Below are 21,902 nucleotides of genomic sequence, written 5' to 3'. Positions count from 1 at the left end.
TGTGTGAAGCTTAATGTGTGTTTTATGGTTTAACTTTTCAGATGGTAACATAGGTGGCCTGTTTGAACTTAACTCAGTAACCGGTCAGCTGTCTACTACAGGCCCTCTTGACCGTGAGGTGACACCCCAGTACAACCTGACCATCCGTGCCACTGACAATGGTGTCCCTTCTCAGTCCGGGGACACTGTCATCACTGTCAATGTCCTGGATGAAAATGACAATGACCCTGTTTTCACGATGCCATCGTATCACTATGAGTTGGCTGAGAACACTGGAATTGGGGTGTCGTTGATGACAGTCGAGGCTGTGGATGCAGATGAAGGGACCAATGCGATGGTTCAGTATTCACTAGATAATTCCACGCTGGGCTTGTTTGGTATTGACGTCAACAGTGGCCAGCTCACTACAACTGGGTGAGATATCCTGTCATCCATTCTAGGCATCTGGTGTTTTAAGTCGTTTTGTCCTGTGCACCTTGATATTGCTGCTGTAAGATCGAAGTGAATGAAACTGAAGCGACCTCTTCATCTGATAATCATTTCATTGCATCTAGAATCGTATTGATTTCATAGGCATTTAGATATCCTGTTGCTAAATCTTGCACTTATCCCTTGTGAATCAGTACCTTATGCAGTTCAGAGCTCCTGCTTGAGGCAAGCTTCTTTGCCCTTCACACAACCATCTGTACAGCATTCAAGCATTTGTACCCTTTGGTTCATACCAGTACCCTGACTTGTTGATCTGTTCAGGGTTGCATAGTACTGGCTGTTATTACTGCTTTATTGATGAAAATGCATTTGTAGCCATTTGGCTAAACAGCAGCAAAATCCAAATAAAAACATGAACAGTTATAGTAAAACAATAAGATAGGACATTAAAACAGACAGACAAATAAATACTCAAATCAGAAGTATACACATATACATGACACCCCACAGATCTGGCTGCTGTATATTTTACATTGTAGCACAGTGTGCAAAGGATACATGTACATGTGGAGTCAAACATTTTCATGCACTTGGTAGAAAAACAGTTTTCCTCAATTCTTTGCTGTTTGCAATAGTTTGGCCAACTTTTACTTCATGAGGTCAGACAAATTGTTTCTCAAACTGCTTTTGTTCTACCAGGTGTGTGTAAACCTTTTTGCCCCATACGTACACCTGACATCCTTGTGCTTCATTAGCCCATTGTTCTGATTTATAGTGAAGTGTACAAGTTACGGCAACCTACACATTTTTCTGAAGGAAGTATTCTGTTTCATCCTCATTCAGACTCTTTGACTTTGAGAAGGAATCACAGTACATCTTCCAAGTCTGTGCGACAGACGGGGGCAGTTTTGGACCCCGCTCAGAGAAAGTCCAAGTTGTTGTGGACGTCACTGACATTAACGACAATGCTCCGGTCTTCACGATGGTTCCGTTCAGAGCTAATCTATCCTTGGGGTCACTGTCTGGCGCTTATGTGACGAGAATTGTGGCAGAGGATAAAGACTCTGGTGACAACAGAGAAGTCAACTATCGGTGAGTCTGATACAGTGCATATCCATACACTTCAAGGTGTTCGAATTTGAGGTTAAGGAGAAAGTAAATTCGCCAATATAGTGAATAATCTTGTATCACTTTTTTTATTTATAATGATAAAAAAGTTCATTTTGGTGGTTTTCAAAAGGTTTTTGTCTCAAAAAGTTGAGTTCAAATTATGTTAAGGCAAAATTGAAGATGTTTACCACATGGTAAGATATGTAACTAAAAACTAACTTCATCCACGAGGTAAGTTAGACGACTCTAAATTTGAAATTAGAAACTGTTTTGTCAATTTGGTTTGAAATTTCATACCAGGTGTTTCTTACTAATGACTCTAACATGTGTTTACGGCCTGATAGAGTACCAAGTGCTTCCCTGGATGCATGGAGAATTACAGTTGGTGGCTGTTATTGTTATAGATTACTAATGACACTGGGCCAACTTCTGTCAAACCTTGTTAAAACGAGCACTCTCAATATAACAGTCTGCTGATAGCAATTAATCTTTGGTCTCAGCCCCTTATTTGTTGTCTTCATTCCTGATAATAAAAGGTTCTTGTTATGACAAGGTAATCTGCAAAGTCCAACGGACATCTTATTACTGAGGTGCGATTGTATGTTTAAAGCAAAACTTAAACTCAGGTGCCGTCTGTTGAATTCCTCTGGAGCTGATGAAGTAGACAGTAAAGATATTAAGAAGGAATTAAGAGAAAATATCATAATGGAACTAGTAACTTGAATTTGATACAGAAATATTAAAAACTGCACGTGTACCCTCAAAAGAATGAAACCCCTCTGTTGATAGATTTTCACATACACTTCCTGTCATCTCTACACTTCAATCCAATTGACCAAACCTTGTTTCTACAGATTTGCCCAACCGTCTGCTGAATTCACTCTTGATGCCTCAACCGGTGTGGTTCTGACGTCTGTCGTCATGGATACTGAGGGCCTGTACCGACTGGAGGTAGAAGCCTATGACTTAGGAACACCCTCCTTGTCAACTAGAGGTAAGGAGCAAATTAGACTGCAGAGCTAGTGTCGTTGAATGAGAACAAAGAGCCCTCCTCTTTTGTGAAAGTGTATCGGTCGTCATGCACATGTAGCCTGTTCCTTCCTGCAATGCTCACAAAGTAGTATTCATACCACTCAGTGGCATAACTGGGGATCATTTTTGCATGGTTGGGGCAGTTGGGGCCCTCCTTTTCAGGAGGGGGGCATTCAGTGGGTTCGGTCAAAGTTAAAACACTACCAAAACTTTTTTTTTTTCCTTCTCAAATTTCTGACGGGAGGTGCCTCCAATGCCCTCCAGTCATGTCAATGCCAGCACAAGAGGTCATCATTCACACGACATTTTTACTGATCTTAATATCTAAAGTGGATTAATGATTGGCTAACAGGAATATGGCCTCTTGTGTTATCACAGTTTGCAGCAATTTTTTGTAAGTTACTGGCTTTTTTCCTTATCCAGGTCTTGTAGAGGTTCATGTTGGAAATGCTGCTGCTGTCAGACTGGAGTTCTTATCGTCGGAGTATACCGCGTCCGTCCTTGAAGATGAGTCGGCTCACACTCAAATCCTTATCCTGAAAGCTGTTCGGAGTGATGGCAATCCAGCTGGTCAGGTCACGTACTCTATCATTAGCGGCAACGATGACGGAGCATTTGAGATCACCGGCCAGTCAGGTTGGTCCTTTTCATCTTTTTGGCAACAATTACAACATTAGAAATTTGTTTGACTGTGCTGTCATGGCTGTAGCAAAAAGAGAACATGGATAAGTAGTCGGTGTTCTCTCAGTCCAAACAAGAGTTTATTATTAGATGGAAGACTTTCTGAAAACTTATGTGTTTTTATGTAGGCAACGTTTCATTTCAATTTGTCAACAGGTTACTGTAATTTTTTTCTCACATTGCAACACCTGCATGGTTACCACTGAACTAAATCAGTGGAATAAAGTTTACAATGGAGTATAAAAAAGGTACAAAAGTGAAGAGTACAGGTTCAGCTTTCTTTTAAAATTGGTGCCAGCATTTCTGTACGACAGGACTCCCATGCGACAAAGAAATGCTCAGTTGATAAGCAGGAAAAACGTACAGTGATCCCCCCTCTCTCACAGCTGCTTCAGAGATATGACCCAGCTTTCACCGTTAATCACTGTTCCTGGTTGTAAAAGTTGTTCCACTAAAGTTCTTTCTCTTGTCGTATTCTCCTTCTTCAGAAAGCGTTTCATCAATGTAACAAGTAAAATGCACTGGGAGTATGAAAAAATTGTGATTTATCACAAACTTCCAAGCTTGCCATTCTCCGTTCAGTGTTGCCGTGTACCACAAATTTAAACTCACCTTTCATTGTTTGAATCTCTAGATTCTGGCATTCTGTCTGTTGTGGATTCTTCAACCCTGGACTACGAGACAACACAGCAAGCGCGATTGGTGGTGCAGGCAGAAGCACCCTCTATTGGTGCCGTACCTCTCTACGGATACGCAACTGTACTACTGAACCTGCTGGATGCTAACGATAATATTCCCCGCTTTGTTCAAGATAAATACACAACATCGGTATGGGAGGGACAGGCTGTTGGAATCTATGTCATACAGGTGAGTTACTATGAATAGGTTTTAATACTCGGGGTTGAGTCACACGGGTGAGTAACTATAAATGAGCTTTGATACTCAGGGTTGCGTCACTCATGTGCAGGTTGGTTTTTGGAGATGTTATTTCCTGTTGAGAGTTTCAGTAGTTAGTTTTTAAGAATTGCATGATGCAATTATTTGCATTATGCAAGAAAAAAATACAGAATATGAACAAAGTGTCCTAGCAAAGCTTGATGGGTTCATGCGTAGTCCAAGTAATTGGAAAAATTTTAGCGTTTGGTGCAAACTCTGATTGTCTTTGAAAATTGTTGCCGCAAAGAGCTTTTACAAGTTAGCAGGCATTTGCTTGTGGAAAATGGTCAAACTTTTCTCCCTTACGTATTTACAGGTATCTGCCAACGATGCTGACCAGGGTGGTAACGGACAGATCACCTACACTATCCGCAGTGGAAACTTTGACAATGCCTTCAATCTTGATCCCGTCACCGGTATTGTGACAACTAATGCTCACCTGGACCGTGAGATCCGAGATAATTACAAGCTGACGATAGCAGCCAGAGACAGTGGCAGCCCACAGCTGATGGGCTCGGCTACACTGAAGATAACAGTTGTAGATGACAACGACAGCAGGCCTCGTTTCCCACCCATGAACCCACTGGTAATCAGCGAAGGTACGTGTTAACTCTGTTACATGAAAAAGAAATTCCCCGTTTTAGTTCTTTCATTCCCAGAGGTGTCAAAATCCTCTGGGCTGTAGAGGAATTTGGTGGATTAAGGAACGTAGAGCCCAACCACCTTACAATGGGCTTCATGCCTGCTGAAGGTTAGAGACTGTTATAGGTTTCCACGAAGCAGATTAAGAGGACTCCTAGCTAAAACGCTAAAGGAGATGGGGCTATGATTTTTACACCACTCTGTATCTGCGTAATTGGTACACAAATCCGGAGTAAGAGACATACTTTGTAAATGCTCTGAATTTTCTCAGCATTTTCCGTAGCATCTGTAGCGTAACTGAATTGGTGCTTTCATCCTACTCTCTATCCACTTGGAGCGTGAAACAGAGTATCCATTTCTCTAGGCTCCATATACCAATGCTTACCCTGTCTTGATGGATCAGTGAGTATGAAGAGGGATTATCAGTTACCACATCATGCAGCTGGAAAAAGAGATACTGTCAGCCTTGTGGAGAAGGCAGAACTGCATCTCAGTTGCAGTAACTTAGAGAAAAGATGAAGCCAGGTTTTGAAAGAATGTGGCTCAATGGTATCCCCAATTTTGTAACCACCTCAAAGTCTTACAAACTGTGAGTACAGAATGCTTGATATTGAAACTAGTTTTAGAGAATTTATGTTCTTCTTTTTTACATAGCTGCTGAAGTTGGTTACCCTCTGGTAACAGTGACTGCCAATGATGCTGACACCTACCCAACCCTAACCTACCAATTCACAGCTGGTGGTAACCCAGACAACAAGTTTGCTATTGATCAGTTCAGTGGCAGCATTACGTTGGCCGAGCCCCTAGACCGCGAGCAGCGGGATATTTATAGGCTTGAAGTGCAGGCGTCAGATTCCAGGTACACTGATGAGATCACGCTGGTCGTCAGGGTTAGAGATGAGAACGATAATGAACCTCAGTTCAGCCAGCAATCTTACCAGGTACGTGGAGGAATACTGGCTTCATTCTTAAGTACTAGCCTCCATTGATTGTAACATCACAAATGAAGAAAATATTCAAGGAAGTCAATCCTACATTGATGCTTAAAAATGCCTTTATCGGGCTTCATCTGTATTTTTCACAGATGGGTCTGCTGCACTATTTTCTTTCTTACAATGTGTTATTTATTGGCTGCAGCCGTGTCATCTCAGTAAAAAGCGCTTGGGTGAGCCACCATCGTTAAAACAGGGTTTGCCTGGAAGAGAACCAGTTGTTAACTCAGACAAAAGGGTCGGTACTTTGAAGAGGCAGTTTCTTTGCTCAGTTTTCTTAAATTCATTTATTACATTTATGTTTAACTGATGATTACTGTTCCCCCATGTAGGCGGCATTGTCTGAACTGACTCCATCTGGCTACCCTGTTCTGACTGTCAATGCAACGGATGCTGACATCGAAGACAATGCTCAGATCATCTACAGCATGGGAGTGGCACCTGTGCAGGGATTTGTGATTGATCCTGTGACAGGTGGGTACATTGCAAACTAGCCAGGGAGAAGAAGAGTAGGGAACACTAGACCAGACATCAGCTCACATTGAGAAAGAGTTTATGACTCAAGCCCAGCTTGTTGCTTGCCCCCTATCTGAGAGAAATCTGAATGACATGTACTCTACATCTACTCAGGTGTTACACTATAGCCATGATGAAAGCTGTTTTCCTCCAAATCTCAGTCATTTTAATACCCAGCCAGAATTAAAATACAGCGTGTAAGACGGCATAATACCATATTTTGGTGTTGGAAGCAATATCCTTAAGTCCCATCCCTGACTGAAAAATGCAGGTACCTGATAGCAATATTATAGTTTAGTTTAATTACGTAGAACCCTCCTTGGCAATTCAGAAACCACCTGTCAGGGAACGGAGGTACACTGACCACTGATTTCACCGCTCAGTTGGCAGTAATAGAGTACCGAATTGTGACGTCACTGTGCACCAGAAAGTGCAGTGCAAACGAATGGAGTAGGCGCGCGTGTTGGTTCATGCGCTTGTTCTCGCGCTAATGCCTTGTACACACTAATTGTGCGCGTGACATATTCACTTTGGTACTCTATAATAAAATAAAGCTGTTTCTGTGAAGAAAAGATTCTAAAGTAACTTGTGTGACGTAGACCTGTTTAGTTTATTTCAAAGAGGATAGACTTAAACAGAGTGACAGTGAGCAGTGTGTTAGGTATTAAATTGCGCACTGGCAAAACCTGCTCACATGGCCTCAGCTTTTAATCAGGGGCCCACAGGTACTTGACCATGAAGGAAACTGGTACACTACTCATCATGAAACCTTACCTGTTGTGTTTTTACAGGTGCCATCACAACCAACCAAACCATCAATTTCAATCCGGCCCAGCCCATCATCCAACTTGTCGTCACGGCAACAGATCATGGCATCCCGCCCTTATCCAGCGTCGTAGCCGTCCGTGTCCAGGTGCTAGACATCAACAATAATGCCCCAACTTTTGAATATGCGCTGTACTCTGCATCTGTGGATGAGGACAAATCCATTGGTTGGCTTGTAACCACGGTAACCGCAAAAGACGAAGATCCATCATATCATAACCAGAAGATCGACTACACCATTGTCAGTGGTAATGAAGATGGGAAATTTGAGATCCTCAACGAAGGTGCGACTTATGAGATCATGAATGAAGATGAGAACTTTAAGAGTGGAGACATAGTGTTGATTGATGCACTGGACCGTGAACTCGTAGACAGCTACACGCTGATTGTGGCAGCTACTGACCGTGGACTTCCTCAGCGTAACTCAACAGCAGAGATTGTCATTCGAGTTGTGGATGTTAATGATCACGCACCAAGGTTCAACCAGACCCATTATGTTGGAACAGTCCAGGAGAATGCCACAACCAACACGAGTGTTGTGCAGGTGTTTGCCAGTGACCTTGATGAGGGACGAAATGCAGAGATCCTATTTGATATTAAATCAGGCAACGAAATGGGAATGTTTTCCATAAATGCAACTTCCGGCTTGATCAGCGTTGAAGGGAACCTGGATCACGACACTATACCTGAAGTGAGGATGTCAGTGCGGGCTACCGATCGCAGTGCTGATAACCCACTACATGCTGTGGTGCAAGTGATTATTGAAATCACCGATTACAATGACAACATCCCCTATTTCCCATTCATGATGTATTTGGAACGGGTTGCTGAGAACCAGCCTGCAGGCACTTCCGTGTTTCAGGCTCATGCAATTGATAAGGACACCGGTGAATATGGTCAGCTGACTTACGCCATCATCGAAGGCAGCGGGAAGGATCTCTTTAACATCAACTCAGTCAGTGGTGAGGTTACCACTGTGCGACCTTTTGACTACGAAAAAGAGGAATCGTACCGCCTTCTCATCCGAGCCGTCGATAAAGGTGGGGAATCAGTATCTGTACAAGCCCAAGTTGAGATTACCAGCCAAGATGACTACCAGCCACATTTTGACCAGAAGGAGTACCTGTTTAGTGTGGCCCAGGATGCAGCAGTGGGCACTGTGGTGGGTACAGTACATGCCAGTGATAATGACACAGGCGCAGACGGTGTTGTTTTGTATGCCTTTGAAAGAAGCGGTGAGGAATATGAACATGAGTTCTTTGCCATCAATCAAAGCACAGGGATCATCACCGTGAAGAAACGCCTCAATTCTTCAAGCAGACGGAAGAGGGACTTGCCTGGAGCTATCTACAGGAATCGTCGGCAGATTGCAGAAGGTAAAGACCAGTTTTCATTGATTGTAAAAGCCAGCTCAGGAAAACAAGGATCAAAAGAAGACAGAGTATCCATCACATTGAACATTGGCCCATCGACTACTCCCGGAGGTTATGCAGGCCTGCCCACCACAACCATTCTCGCTATCGTCATTCCCGTCGTCTTTCTTATCATTCTCATCATCATCATCCTGTTCTTCATTGCACGACGGAGGCGACGTGAGAATCGCAAGAAGGATTCCCAACCTCCCCCTTACCAGCCAGGGGAACGCTCACTGTCACCAAGATCCTACGACATTGCCTTTGACAATGTGGAAATGGGCCACAGTGCTATGGTGAATCATGCCATGATCCCAGAGCAGCCGCTCACAGCAGGGGATACCTCCTACAACATCTACCCAGCTCGTAACCTCTACAACATGCATAGGAATAACATGAATAGCTCTATGGAGGTGGGACACCTGACGCGTACAGATATCTCGGAGGGCAACTCGGCTTCCAGTGGGAGAGGTTCAACAACTGTTGAAGACGACGAAATCCGCCGCATCAATGAGCGATCAGTATCCGATGATCACACTGCCAGCGTACGGGACAAGGTCTTAGACTCCGGCATCCAGCAAGATCACGAAGATGGCTTGTCCTTGAGAGATACTGCATCAGATGTGATGGGATCTCCTCGAGAGAAGAACATCAGTTACATGAACAGTGCAAGCGCGGAGAGCATGCATGTATTTGGTGAGGAGGGAGGCGGGGAAGCTGGAGGGGGTGTGGACATTGGGAATATTATCTACGCTAGACTTGATGAGGTAGGAGCGGAGGAAGATGATGCTATCATGGATGGCACCAGAGCCTTTGGTTGGGGAGACGACATCCAACCGTCTATGGCAGGCTCATTGAGTTCCATTGTTAACAGTGACGAGGAGTTGTCTGGCAGCTACAACTGGGACTACTTACTGGACTGGGGGCCACAGTTCCAACCCCTGGCTCACGTCTTCGCTGAAATTGCTAAATTAAAGGACGATACGGTTGTGAAGAGGCAACTGGAGAGGCCACAGCAAAAACACAAACTTGTGAAACAGTACCCTCCTCCATTGCTGACTAATGTGGTTCAGGGACCCATCAAACCTGTTGCTCCTCTTGCCATGAACAATGGTCAGTCGACGCAGAACCCACAAACCTTGCCACGCTCGCCCATCGTCAACGAGAGCGCTTTCTCAGCTGTGGCCGTATCACCTGATCTGTCACCGTCTCTGTCACCCCTGGCACCGGGCTCCATGTCCATTTCTCCCATGGTCACATCGACAGGAGTCAGTTCAACCCAGTCATCAAGTCGAGGGAACTCTGGCTCAAGCACACCCCAGCGAGCGTCTAGAAACCCCAGACAAGTAGCCAGTATCCGCTTTGTGCCCTCGTTTACTGGCGATGAGGAGGAAATCCAAATTTGAACATTCCTAAAATGTTTGGCAAGTCTATCAGCTCAAGTACTATTTTTATCATATGATGTAAATATCTGTAAATATAGTTTTGCAAAACAAGTATTCTCCCTTTAGCTTCAAGTTTTCAGCCAAATGGATGTAATATGTAAATCATGCTTTTTACCACATGATTGCTACCTTTTGTACTGTATTTTTTATGTAATTTTTGCTGAGGACTGTGTAAATAGTTGTTTGTATGAATGAAGAGGCTGCAGCTTGACCAATTAATCCCAGCTGGATTGGACCCATTGTGGTGCTAGCTCTCTTGGTTAAAGATTCTTCTGGGAAATGGATGAGCACCTAGTACTTTTAAATTATTTTTAAATACGAGTGAAAATTGTTTATAGTAATGATAACAGTGTTATCAAAGGTGATAACCGAGTCAAATATCTATTCAACTCATTATAACTTTTTCTCTCTAACCTTCTGAAAAATTATTATTGCCTGCAAGTCACAATGAAATAATTGTTCAACTATTAGCAGTTTAGTTTGTGTTCGGTATTGTGGGTTTTTGTTGATTTATTCAATTTAGTTCTTATTCTCTCTCTTGAACTCAATTATCACTCTTCCTAATGTGACTGCCGTGCGAATGGCAAATGATTGCACTATTATTTTGATTTAAATTAAATCAATTTTAAGTTTATTCCTCCCAAATCTAGCCAGGCTTCAGCTGTCGGCACTACTCTCATGTTTGAAATTGTTTGGAGGTTTTGACGAGGGTTCCATTACAAGAATCACTGAAGTGATATTTGCATTCAAGGTTTTTAATCATGTCCAAGATGAAAGGTCCCCTTCAATCACTAGCTGAGGTATCTTCAAATCCAGCGAATGTTAGTATACTACCTGACATACTGTAACAAAACGGGACAAATTAATCATGTAGTTATTTCATGCTTGTCAGGCAAGTTATTAGTATTGAATAAATATGGTATTCTGTTAAGAGCAAAGTGTTTGGATGGTGGACATAAAATTGTCAATTGGAAACAAATTCAAACATATTTTTATAAGCTTTGGTGTGATTTATACATATTTTGCTACCATTCCATATTTCAGTGTTTTTATCAATTTTTAAGAAGCTGAAGTATTCTCATAATTTTAAAACCAATACCAGCTAGATATTTGTATAGGTGACTTGTGGAATGAACTCTCAGTTCTCAATTATTTCAGGCTTGTGGGAAAGGCATTCATTTATTTTTAAGAAATTACATGTACATATATGTCAATTTTGAGAGGGCATTTTTTTACTCAAATGTTTACCGATTTGAGTCCAGTATATGTGTGGGGCAACCTTTAAGTGTTAATGCCAACAAGAAAAAGGTGAGAATCCAGAATTTCAAAAGTCTTCCTGGTCAGATTTTTACTGGCCACCTTGTAATCATTCTCTTTGTAATAGCAACGCATGTAATAAAGTAATAGGAAGAGAAAAGGGCACCTCTGAAAACGCAGAACCGGAAATTGACATTCTGATGTACATGTAGTTATTAAACATGCTGTGTCAATATTTCCTCCACTGCGCAACTGCTTCTATCCCAGTTCAGCCAAACTATAATACTGTCACCTTGATAATACTCTTCCTTTTTTGAATCAAATAAATGTATGTACATTTAGTTACTATAGTTACCCGGCCCACCAACTATCTTGATCCGTTTTGTATGGACAGTATTTTTTATCAACTAGTACGGTCAGTTTTCTGTAATGTACTGAAAGAACTTTTTCTATCCACGGGGCTGATTTGTTATGATTTTGCTTTTTCTTTGTGTGTTAGTTTTGCATGCGAGATTTATTCCTTTTTAGCATTAGCAACCGTCATCTTTATTATTTTATTTCCATTAAATGTATTATAATATCGAAATGTATCATGGAGATTGGAGATACTGTCGAGGGAAGAGAATAAAAATTATCTCGACTAGATTATACATGTGCTGTCAATCCTGTTTTTATTATTTATTTCAGTAAATGTGTTTGTTTACACATCCGTTAAAGGGACATTTACACGGCGAACAACAAAAGGATTCCGTCCGATAAAAATTTTTAAGGAGTCTGGACCTTTTACACTGTGGGCGGGAAAAGCGCTAGACTGGTTCCCGTCCCGTACATAGTCTCCAGACTTCTTACAAACGTCCCACGAACCTACATATCAAATTCGATCCCCATAGTCTGTACGTGCATTTAGTTTGTATATTCACGCATGCGCGATAGTGACATATGGTTGTCGGCCTGAAAAATTATTCTAGCAGACGACTCGTATCGGTGGTGACCCATGTGAGAGATTTGTACTGCCATTTCCCTTGAAGACCTCGTGTATGAATAAATTGGCGAGAATCTATCAAACGGTGATATTTAATAGCTTCTGGTAAGAAAGATGTCCGGAAAATAATAAGTGAAAAATGTCAACTTTACGACAAAAGATAGTTATAAAAAATTCTCGGTTTTTTTACCTGATGTTGTCTAATTTTCACAATTGGACCGGGTTTACTTTCAAATAACCTAGATGTCACATGAAAGGCTAGTAACTTTTATGAACAAAAACGTTTATTAGGCTTACTTCTAGGTAGAAGCCTTTTTTGAAATTCACTTCGTTTTTCATAGGGACCCATTTTCGTCATTTTCCGTGTTTTTCACCTTACTTAAGTGCCCAATTTTCACACTTTTGTCGAATTCCCCTCAGGCCATCGGTGATACTGTCTGGAAGACTGATGAATCATTTGTATCCATTAGTTCAATTCTGCAAGATCGAGAGTCATTTGTCTGTAATGCGGTTCCGTTTTTCATGCGGATTCAAATTTCCAAATTGACATGTCTGGATTTGGGGCATGGCATACACGTACACGCACACCTACCTGGATACGAGTGCGTTTCTGTAAGAGTCGAAATTTGCTGCACTGCACTATTAAACACGTAAAAGGCACAAACAAAACTTTCCGTTCTCATTCATCATGTGGTTTCCTTCTTGCGTGATACTTTTTCATTGGAGCGTTCATGATATTCCTCACCATTCACAAGACAAGTAGAGAAATGTCAGGGGAAACCCAGTAAAACTAAAAAAAACCTCTAACTTTAAAATGTTGGCTTCACTTCCAACTTCTGACTCTGTTACTTTAGAGGTACGTGACGGACACGTGAAAAAATTTGGCAGAAAATGGATTTTTATAGTGTGTAAGTTAGCAAAAGGGACTTTGAGTGTTTTAAATACTAATCGGTATGGAAATAAGGGGCAAACAATTAACTATACCTGAGCTTGATGTTTATTGGTTACTTTTGGGGTCCACCTGCCTGCTGAGTCAAGAGCCATTTTACTGGCTTGGGATTCAGGTTACATGCGCACATATTTCCACTCCCATGTCAACTCAATGGAATCTAGAACCCATCGACTGCAGGTAGGTAAACCTTTGCAACGTTGTGCAATCTCGTTTTCACTAAAGCACGGAGACTGAAAACAAACGTGTATGAACAAGGAGACCTAGGACGATATCGTCCAATTCCAGGTGACTTCTTCTAATTATTAGTTAAGGAAGACAAAGGGAAAATCCCAACATGAGTGTTTCATGGGGTGGTTTCAGTCAGGAATCATTCTTCCAAAAATTGTACGTGATAGGAAGGCAGACCGCGCGAGGGTTCCGGAAGCTCGTTGCGTGACCTTTTACTTTCACTTCAGGCTCTATTGCGGGCTAGCTTCACACTGGTCAACGTAGTCAACTGAGAAAGGTGGATGGTATGCAACTTATCGCACAATTTGTTTTGTACTTTGCACAGAACGGAACCCTAATGATTTATTTCGCCCTCGCGCGCTTCAAATGAACGAAATTGTTCAAGATTTTATTTTGTTCTCCTGAAATTCCTCTCACACCTTAAAGTAACATCTAGACTGATTTAGAGGGTTTTCCGAAGACGACAGTGAAAAAGTGCAGAAGCTAAGAGAAAATGACGTTGAAATTTTTACCCCTGTACATTTTCAATGAGCTCAAGCTTTTTGCCTCCACACGCCATTTATGCGCATGCACACATAAATGAGAATTCATTGGTACCAATAGAAGGGTCTATTACACACGTTAAACTGCAGCTAGCCCTCAATAAGACCACAGGATAAGACATTGAGTTCTGGCCAATCAGCGGTCTCGTTTGAAATGACGTCATGGACTGACTGACATAGTTGAGCACTTCCTCCTCGCGCCTTCCATTCTGGAAGTTGTAACGCAACCAATTTGATGTCCACCTTGAGTGTTAAATTAATGAAAATGTAAGAATCGATTTTTTAATTAGAATGCTGCTCCGACATAACGCTTTATATTCTGTATTACTATTCGAGAGCTTGTGAAAAAAGTTTACTACAGTGCAGACGTCTACCTGCGCTCGACAACTGAATTTACCTGTGGGTCAAGTTGGCTGGTTAGTCCAAATGAGCAGCGGATACTGCGACAAATAAGTTGAGCCAAACTCCAGATGTAAAAATTAACATCTCACGATGAAATCACATCTTATAAACAAATGCAAAATGTCACGCGGCATTATGACTTTTGGTATGCACTTTCAGTTACCACTCGTCCGTGTTAATTGAAGGGCCGTAATTCGGATGGGGAGACTGGGGAATTGTCCTAAACCGCGCCTTTGGTTAGCTTACAGCGTGTTTACACTGGATCCTGCAAGGGGATCCGATAAGCCATTTGCGAGTTAAATTTGAATAAAACCTGGTACACTGAGTTCTTTAAATTCACGTGAACATAACAACTTGAATTCTCCATACTAAAACAACTGTTGCTTAGTTACATAAGAGAATGGATAAGACCGGCACAAAGGAACCAATCCATTCCAGAGATGGTGGTCGCTATGCAAAAGCTTGCCCCGAATCACGAGGTATAACAACTGTGTCTTTAGTCTGGGGAATTCAAATTGTTAAGTTTGCAATCAGATAACACAGTGTACCAGATTTTACTCAAACTGAACTCGCAAGTGGCTTCTTGGGGCGGTTGACCGCAAAAAATGGAGCGTGATGTAGGCTATACTCTAACACCTGCGGTACCCCCTTTTCAGAATTGTTTTGTTTTGTTTTGTTTTGTTTTGTTTTGTTTTGTTTTGTTTTGTTTTGTTTTGTTTGGTTTGGTTTGGTTTGGTTTGTTTTTGTTTTTTTGCAGAGGGTGCACGTCCCTAAGTATTTACAACAGCATAATCAAATAAACTTTTGTTCGTTTTTAATTGTGGTACACATGGGGGGATCTACACAAGAAAATTTTTTATATGTTCCTCCAAGTAAGCATACATATTCACAAGCACTTGTCTGTGTTCGCCTAAGTAAATTCAAATTAATGTGCTTCGTGCAGTGTATGTTAACTTGTCACCGTGTAAATTTCACCTGCTGGTCAACAACGCATTGTTACTCGTTCAACCATGACATTGAGCACATATCAAGGTGTCATTGGAAAGAAGACATGATTAAGGCCTTTCTGGAGACATATAATGCTTCATTAAGAAATCTGCAGTTTTCTATAAATTATGGTTGAATTTGGATTTCCGTTATTTTGATACACCTTGTAGAGGCCAAACTTTCTTCAAAGATGCCCCGTCGGTCAGCCAGGAAATGGTCACCCACAGGCGTTATTCATCGGGCACGTTGACGAGGTCAAGAGCTTTATCAGCGTTCTTTGTGCTGAGGAAATTAACAAGATGTTTCGCTTTCCTTACACTAGTTGCGATGTACGAGACCTAGACAAAAAAATGCGTAAAAATCCATTCGCTTACCTTGATGGTAATATCTTTGTCTGTGAAGTCTCAATTGGGGTATAAGTTGTACATTTAAAGAGAATAACACGTAGACTGTTTTGTATGTGACATCTCGTCATTCTTTTTGTGATTGGCTTTCAACATTATGTACACTGCAGTTTACAAGTATTATATACACATTAAGTATTTTGGTCACATTTTGTTATTTTGAAAGCAGTCATTAACAAGGTACTCCATTTTCTGGAAAGGAGGTAATTGAAATATATTTTACATTTTAGATCAAACTAGCTAAGCAATATCTTTAATTACTTCGAATTAGTAGTAGCTTAAGCCATGAAAAAGTTTTAAGTCCATGCATTTAGCCCGCCTTGATGGTCTCTTTTGTTAAAAACGACAGTGGAACAAGAACTCTCTCATATTACTGCCTGTTTTTTGGGGCGGTTAAAGTTTGCAGAAATCACCTTTGGTGATATATAGGATTTGCGATTTTTAGATATAATAAAGAAGAATTTAAATAAGGGTTATTGTTGATCTGCAAAACGATCAGATTCCGCGGTTGTGGTTTCAACTCAACGATCTTTAGTATTTCTTGTAGACCGTCCTTGTCGGGAAACCATCAATAGTCATTGTTTGAGCAATTTTCGTTGGCTTTTGTTGTTTAATTTCTACGTTCTTGCTTGTGGGGGAAAGGATATGGAGTGTCTCTAGGAGTCTCCACATACCAGTATTCTGTCAAGTTAAAACTGAAGCAGACTTGTTTCAATTCAGAAAAACCCACAAGTTGTCAAAGCTCACGAAAAGTCGATCCATACGGACTTAGCAAAAACCGATTTAGGTTTCCGCGCGAGTTCAGTTTGCACTTTGTGTATGACCTTGGCAGATTTAGTCACAACACGGAGATCGTTGTGCACTAATTGTTCATCATCATTATTGTTCTTATTGCTGGTTGGTGAGAGTTTCTGGTCCCCCCTCGGCAGCTTAACTAACAGGTTTGTCTCATCGCGAATCAGAGACTGCTCCAACTTCCTGAACCTGGGGTCGAGGGTGACTTTAGCTTTGGTCTGCTGTCGTTGGAGGTAGTGCACAAATTCCCTCTCGCGCTTTTCGCGTTTAGCGTCAGACTGTGGGCCGTAGAGAGGCAGATCAATCCCGTGAAGTCGGGTGAAGATGTCTTTGTTGTTTGCATCCTCCAGGAAGGGATCTGACTTGACTGTTGTGACAGTCCGTCTACTGTCTCGTGTCTGGAGGTCATTCAGAAAAGGCGGAGCTTTACTCGTCTTATCTGCTTTGAGTTCTTCCTCAGTTACGCTGCGGCGCACTCTTCCAAACGGCCGGCGGGCTCGGACATCAGGCTCTGTCATTTTCATAACAATCTCCGGCAAGAAGGATGTGTGTGGGATACCCATTTCCCTTAATTCCGTCTCCTTGATAGCCTGCCGCAAAACGAAGCTCTGCTCTTGCCAGTCCAGAAGCCTCTGAGCGCGGTACCGATCGGTTCTAATACGCTTCAGTTTCTCCGTCAGGAGGCTGTCAGCGAACCGGTTGTCCTGGGCAAGAACTTTCTCGATAGCGCTTACGGGGAGAGCACCGTGCCATTTGGTGGACTTCTTACGGGGGGTTGCCCGCTGTGGATAGGCAAGCATCGGTGGCATCGGCATCATGGCTGTAATTTTTCGTTTTTCCGGTTCTGAAACAGATCGGAAAAATGATGAGCCCTGATGTGCTACTAGACGTTGTTCCAGTCACACTAGATCTGCTACTTATGCTGTGATCAGTTCAGAAAAATTACGTGCTATTCGCCTGCTCTTTGAAAAAAATTCCTACTCTTTTCATATACACGTACCCTTTTCAAATCAAAATTACAGGGACAAAAGTTCACATACTTTAGTTTAACCAGGACCTTTGCTATAAAAGAGTGGGAAAACTAAAGAAAACATAAGAATTCAAGAAACTTTTGGAATTCTAAAATTTGCTCTGTACAACAGTATGTTGTTGTAACAGTGTTCTTTATTATATCGAGAGTCGACTGTATTTGAAGAAACTTATATTTTTTCCTTTCAGGCCATACCACTGTGTTTTATCATCCTAGCTGCATTCCTGCTATCAAACCTTGTCCAATTCATGTCTTTGTTAGTCGTTCTCCTATCTAAATAGCCGTATTTGTCTATCAATTGCCCGCCAACATATTTGGGCTACCGCGGCTTGTTGCTAAGCAAGTTATCATGGCTGCCACCATGTTTGTTCTTTGGATTATGGCTTCGCGATTTGGTGGGAAGATAAAACTCTGAAACCAACTAAACACTTGGGACTGATTCTTGCCTCCCATATACCTCCATGTTTCAAGTTGTAAATCCCACAGATGACGTTTAACAAGTCATTATACTGTCATATAAGTTCTATAGACCTACTATGAACGAAGTATAGTATGGCCTACATGATCAGACGGCTTTTTCCAAAGGAGAGAAATCCGCTCTCCATGACAGCTGACTTTTATTTACTTTTGGTCTGCTTTGGTTTTGTTTTTGATTCGTTGAGTATTCTGTAGTTACTCCCTTGTTTTGTTTCTGGGTTTTTTTTGGGGGGGGGTAGCTTCCTGTCTGAGTTTCTTCTATATTTCTATTTCATGAGATGGGGTTTTTCAAATGTGTAAACATTTTTAATAGTTTGGACATGAGCAGTAACAATTTCTTACCAATTCAGCATTTCAACCTTTGAATTTTCCAGTAGTGCTCAACAAAATTTATCATGTAACAACACATAGATATGAATTTAATATTTTGAAGACAAGGAGTCTTCGAGCGCTATACCTAGTGTGTCTTACACATATGATTCTGCCTAACACGGCTGTCCACTGCTTTCTATAGTCATGTTAACATAAAAATAAAGTACTCACCTGTTTTTGATAAATTATAGTGGAACTGATGATTCAAGTCCCTCTTCTATAACGACATTACAGTACATCCACCTAAGTGCCGAATTCTGTTTCACTTTACTTGTCACGCAAAAATACTCAGAAACATGAAGGATGAAGGTCAGGCATTTTTGTTCTTGCTTTCTCTTTGTTAGAATGTCAAAGACAGCGTGCCTTCTTTCCTTTATCCTCTCCTAATTCCACTGTTACAGCAACTGATGCTTTTCACTCTTCGGTGTTGGCCCTGTAGTCTCCATGTTGTTGAACGAAGCATCGATCACAAATCAAAAGCGTCCATTTCCCTTCATTCGGTCCAATATTTCAGTCTGATCACTCGTTTATGCTCGGCTCTTGCAATGCCAACTGACCACACCGATCATACATCCCATCAGGACTGTAATGTTTGTTGCGAGTAAATTCAATCAGGCACAGTGACGGAGCAACAGGTCAAACGATTGTTGCGAGAGTTTAACTCAAAGGAGGCACTCGAAAATGTTCCAAAAAGTGTCAGTCTAAATCTTATCGGCTGTGCGAATCGCGTAAACTACTCCCTTGTCACTAGCTACACACGACAACTCAAGAGCAGCGACCTGTTTTATGGTGTGTATTATCTGACTAATCCGTGGAAACAGTCTTGTTTGGTTTGGAAAAGTTTGAATACCGGTAGTGTACTAAGCGCAGTGGAATAAGTGGAAAGATAAACCAGCACTATTGAAGAGACAATCTATATGCGCTTTGAAACTTTGTCTCTCAAATCATTAGAATTACAATGCCTACATAATTTATGTTGCGAATGTTTAATAGGAACCCAGATTAAGTGATTCTTAATATGTGTAAAATGTCGGTGAAATAAGCTACATGTTTAAAGCGTTGTCTGTAGTTGGAAATCTAATTTGCAATTTGTGAGTTAGTGGAGAAGAAAAACAAAGACGCGTTTTCCCTTCGTTATTTAGCAAGCAAGATGAATTAAGTCAACAAAATCTTTTTTTACGTCATTCGTCCCATTCGCAAAATGACTCGTTATTTAAAATCCCTCGTTTAGGCCTAATAGCTCGAACTGGGAGACCCAGCCACTCACCAATCCCTCGCTCTAGAGCCACGCACCCAAGCTTAGCCTTTCATCCATTCACGTGCCATCTCTTGCAAGTTATACGGCTTTAGCTAACCATTCGCGACGCCCTCTACCAATTCATCATCAAGCCTTATCCATCCAAGCCTCGCCATCCACTTAGTCTTAGCCATTTACCCAGTCCCTGGTCATGACCACCCAGCCCTAATCACTCGTTTTTATATATACATGTGCATTAATTGCAGGAACTCAACCAGTCCCAGCCACTTACACAGCACTAGCATAGCCACTTCACCAAGCCCTAGCCAGTTCGGTGAACAATCATAGTGGCGCTGATTGCAAGTCATAGTTCTCCACGATTGCATATTGTGCTGTGATAACGGGCTTGCCTACACATCCGCTCACCGATGACAAGGAAGATTGGCCGTGCTATAGAATGACATTAAAATTAAAGCAAAACCTGTCATATAAAATTAACATCTCCAAACGCAAAAATACATCTTGAAAATAGTTCGCGGTACCCGCTGCTTCATTTGACTCGGACCGGCCAGCCGACCCCGGCCAGCCGACCCCGGCCAGCCGACCCCGGCCAGCCGACCCCGGCCAGCCGACCCCGGCCAGCCGACCCCGGCAAGCTCGGTGGTCGAGTGGTTAAGACATCTGCACTAGTAAGCAGGAGGTCGTGGGTTCGAGTCCCACCCGAGTTGGCTTGTGAGGTTTTTGTCGCAAGCTCTCGGACAAGCACTGAGCATGCAGTGCTTATTAATATACGTTGGGTAAGGGCAAAACCTGTCATATAAAATTAACATCTCCCAACGCAAAAATACATCTTGAAAATCATTCTACGTATTCAGTTAAATATACCACACGGGTAATATACCACACAGGGTTCATGTACTACAACACGACACAGTGCTAATGATTTAATGTATCATTTTTCGCAAATATTCTTTTGGGACATAAACAAAACTACCATATCTATAAACTAAGAAAAACAAAAGATAGTATAAAATGCCACAGTTTTGAAACCCATTCAGTGTGCCGACATACAGACCCTATCACCCTTACAGATGAACCACTCCAAGTCGGGTTTACGATTTTGTGGTGAAATTCAAGAATAACTGTGCCCCAAAATTTCCACCTAGTTACCTCACTGAAACGCTCTTACTCAATTCATAACTACACTACACTAAATGAATGGATGTTTATTCAGTTCCATGTAACATTTATCGCATGTTTGCCTTAAACCACTTTCAGTGTATAGCGATTTACTACAGGTGTGAAATATTATAGGTGTAAAGGTAATTTTACACCAGTGAATAAAATTTTACACCGACACTTCACACTTAAAGTCACACCCCTTTTTAACATCAGTTTCGCTGAATAAAAAAGGAAGAGGTTTGGGGTTTGATGGTAGTTCAACCTTAATTTTTTATTCTACCCCTCAAAAAAGGTGAAAGTTTTTGTTTCTTTCTTTGTGTTCAGACCTGCTTTGAAAGCAGAAATGTCTAATCCTAATCTGGTGCAACCCTGTGCAGCTACACGCATACTCAATTTAATTGATTAGTCATTCCAGTTGGAAAGTCTCCAGTCATAGCTGTGGAATTCTCCATCTCACTCCAGCCCGTTGAAGTCATGGTTATGAAGAGACGTGTGCTTCACGTTCGCATGTTGAAACATTACCTTAAAAATGGTTGCAATTATCCAGCGTAAAATGTTGAAAAGGCAACCGTTAATGCCAAATTAATTTTAGGGAAGTATGAAAATTATTATCATTTCATGAACTATTCAAGTGTGAAATGTGGACATACTATTCTCGCAAAATATTGAAGCAGATTGAAGAAAATTCGTTTGAAGTCTGATTTCTTTGATATATAATTAAAATCAAGCGCTGATTTATGGACGGAATGGGGATTTACGAGTACAACCCAAATTAAACCTGGTTGTTGGAATTTCTTTGTGTGACCTTGTGTGGCCTTTATAAGGAGTCAGGCAACATTTTGTGCATTTACCCGCTTTGGGAAGGAGAAATAAAAAAAGCATCCAGTCGCCTTTCTCTGACTCTCATTTTATGAAAAAAAACAACTTTCCCTTTTAAGGGGATGGCCCCCGTCGTGCAAAGGGACTGGCTAATTTCCTCATGACGAATGACAAAATTTCTTTGAGCCCTCACTGGATACAGTGAATTCGCTTGAC

The 21,902-nt window shown here is 41.6% G+C and overlaps 2 protein-coding genes and 1 long non-coding RNA gene across 7 annotated transcripts in view; 1 reads left to right on the top strand and 2 right to left on the bottom strand.

The window, feature by feature from the left end:
• The window catches only part of LOC110980432 (protocadherin-16-like), a 51,191-nt gene extending 39,264 nt beyond the window's left edge, over positions 1-11,927 (top strand). For all 5 annotated transcript variants that reach the window (XM_022237101.2, XM_022237098.2, XM_022237099.2 and 2 more), the window contains exons 12-20: positions 42-414; positions 1,273-1,521; positions 2,394-2,533; positions 2,995-3,207; positions 3,887-4,119; positions 4,505-4,787; positions 5,485-5,771; positions 6,155-6,296; positions 7,130-11,927. In XM_022237101.2, the coding sequence (XP_022092793.2) occupies positions 42-414; positions 1,273-1,521; positions 2,394-2,533; positions 2,995-3,207; positions 3,887-4,119; positions 4,505-4,787; positions 5,485-5,771; positions 6,155-6,296; positions 7,130-9,981 (4,772 nt within the window). In that variant the 3' untranslated portion in view covers positions 9,982-11,927. The remainder of the gene's footprint in view (positions 1-41; positions 415-1,272; positions 1,522-2,393; positions 2,534-2,994; positions 3,208-3,886; positions 4,120-4,504; positions 4,788-5,484; positions 5,772-6,154; positions 6,297-7,129) is intronic.
• Positions 1,600-3,954, bottom strand: LOC147799907 (uncharacterized). The gene is made up of 2 exons (XR_015424288.1): positions 3,865-3,954; positions 1,600-3,274 (listed from the first exon to the last, which is right to left on the bottom strand). It is a non-coding gene; the product is annotated as an uncharacterized LOC147799907 (long non-coding RNA).
• A 3,555-nt stretch (positions 11,928-15,482) lies between the features above and the next one.
• On the bottom strand, positions 15,483-19,149 carry LOC110980451 (uncharacterized). Its single transcript, XM_022237142.2, has 2 exons — positions 18,620-19,149; positions 15,483-17,413 (listed from the first exon to the last, which is right to left on the bottom strand). The coding sequence occupies exon 2, from the start codon at positions 17,385-17,387 to the stop codon at positions 16,518-16,520; it is 870 nt and encodes a 289-aa protein (XP_022092834.1). The 5' UTR covers positions 17,388-17,413; positions 18,620-19,149; the 3' UTR covers positions 15,483-16,517.
• Between the last annotated feature and the right edge of the window lie 2,753 nt (positions 19,150-21,902).

This window comes from Acanthaster planci, linkage group LG02, assembly GCF_054643075.1.
Source record: "Acanthaster planci isolate LZ-2023a linkage group LG02, COTS_SCS, whole genome shotgun sequence".
Taxonomy (NCBI): Eukaryota; Metazoa; Echinodermata; class Asteroidea; order Valvatida; family Acanthasteridae; genus Acanthaster; species Acanthaster planci.
This window is presented reverse-complemented; position numbering and strand designations above follow the sequence as displayed.

What these genes read in the sequence shown, in the direction of transcription:
- LOC110980451 (XM_022237142.2), bottom strand. Translation starts at nt 17,387, where the DNA reads ATGATGCCGATGCCACCGATGCTTGCCTATCCACAGCGGGCAACCCCC.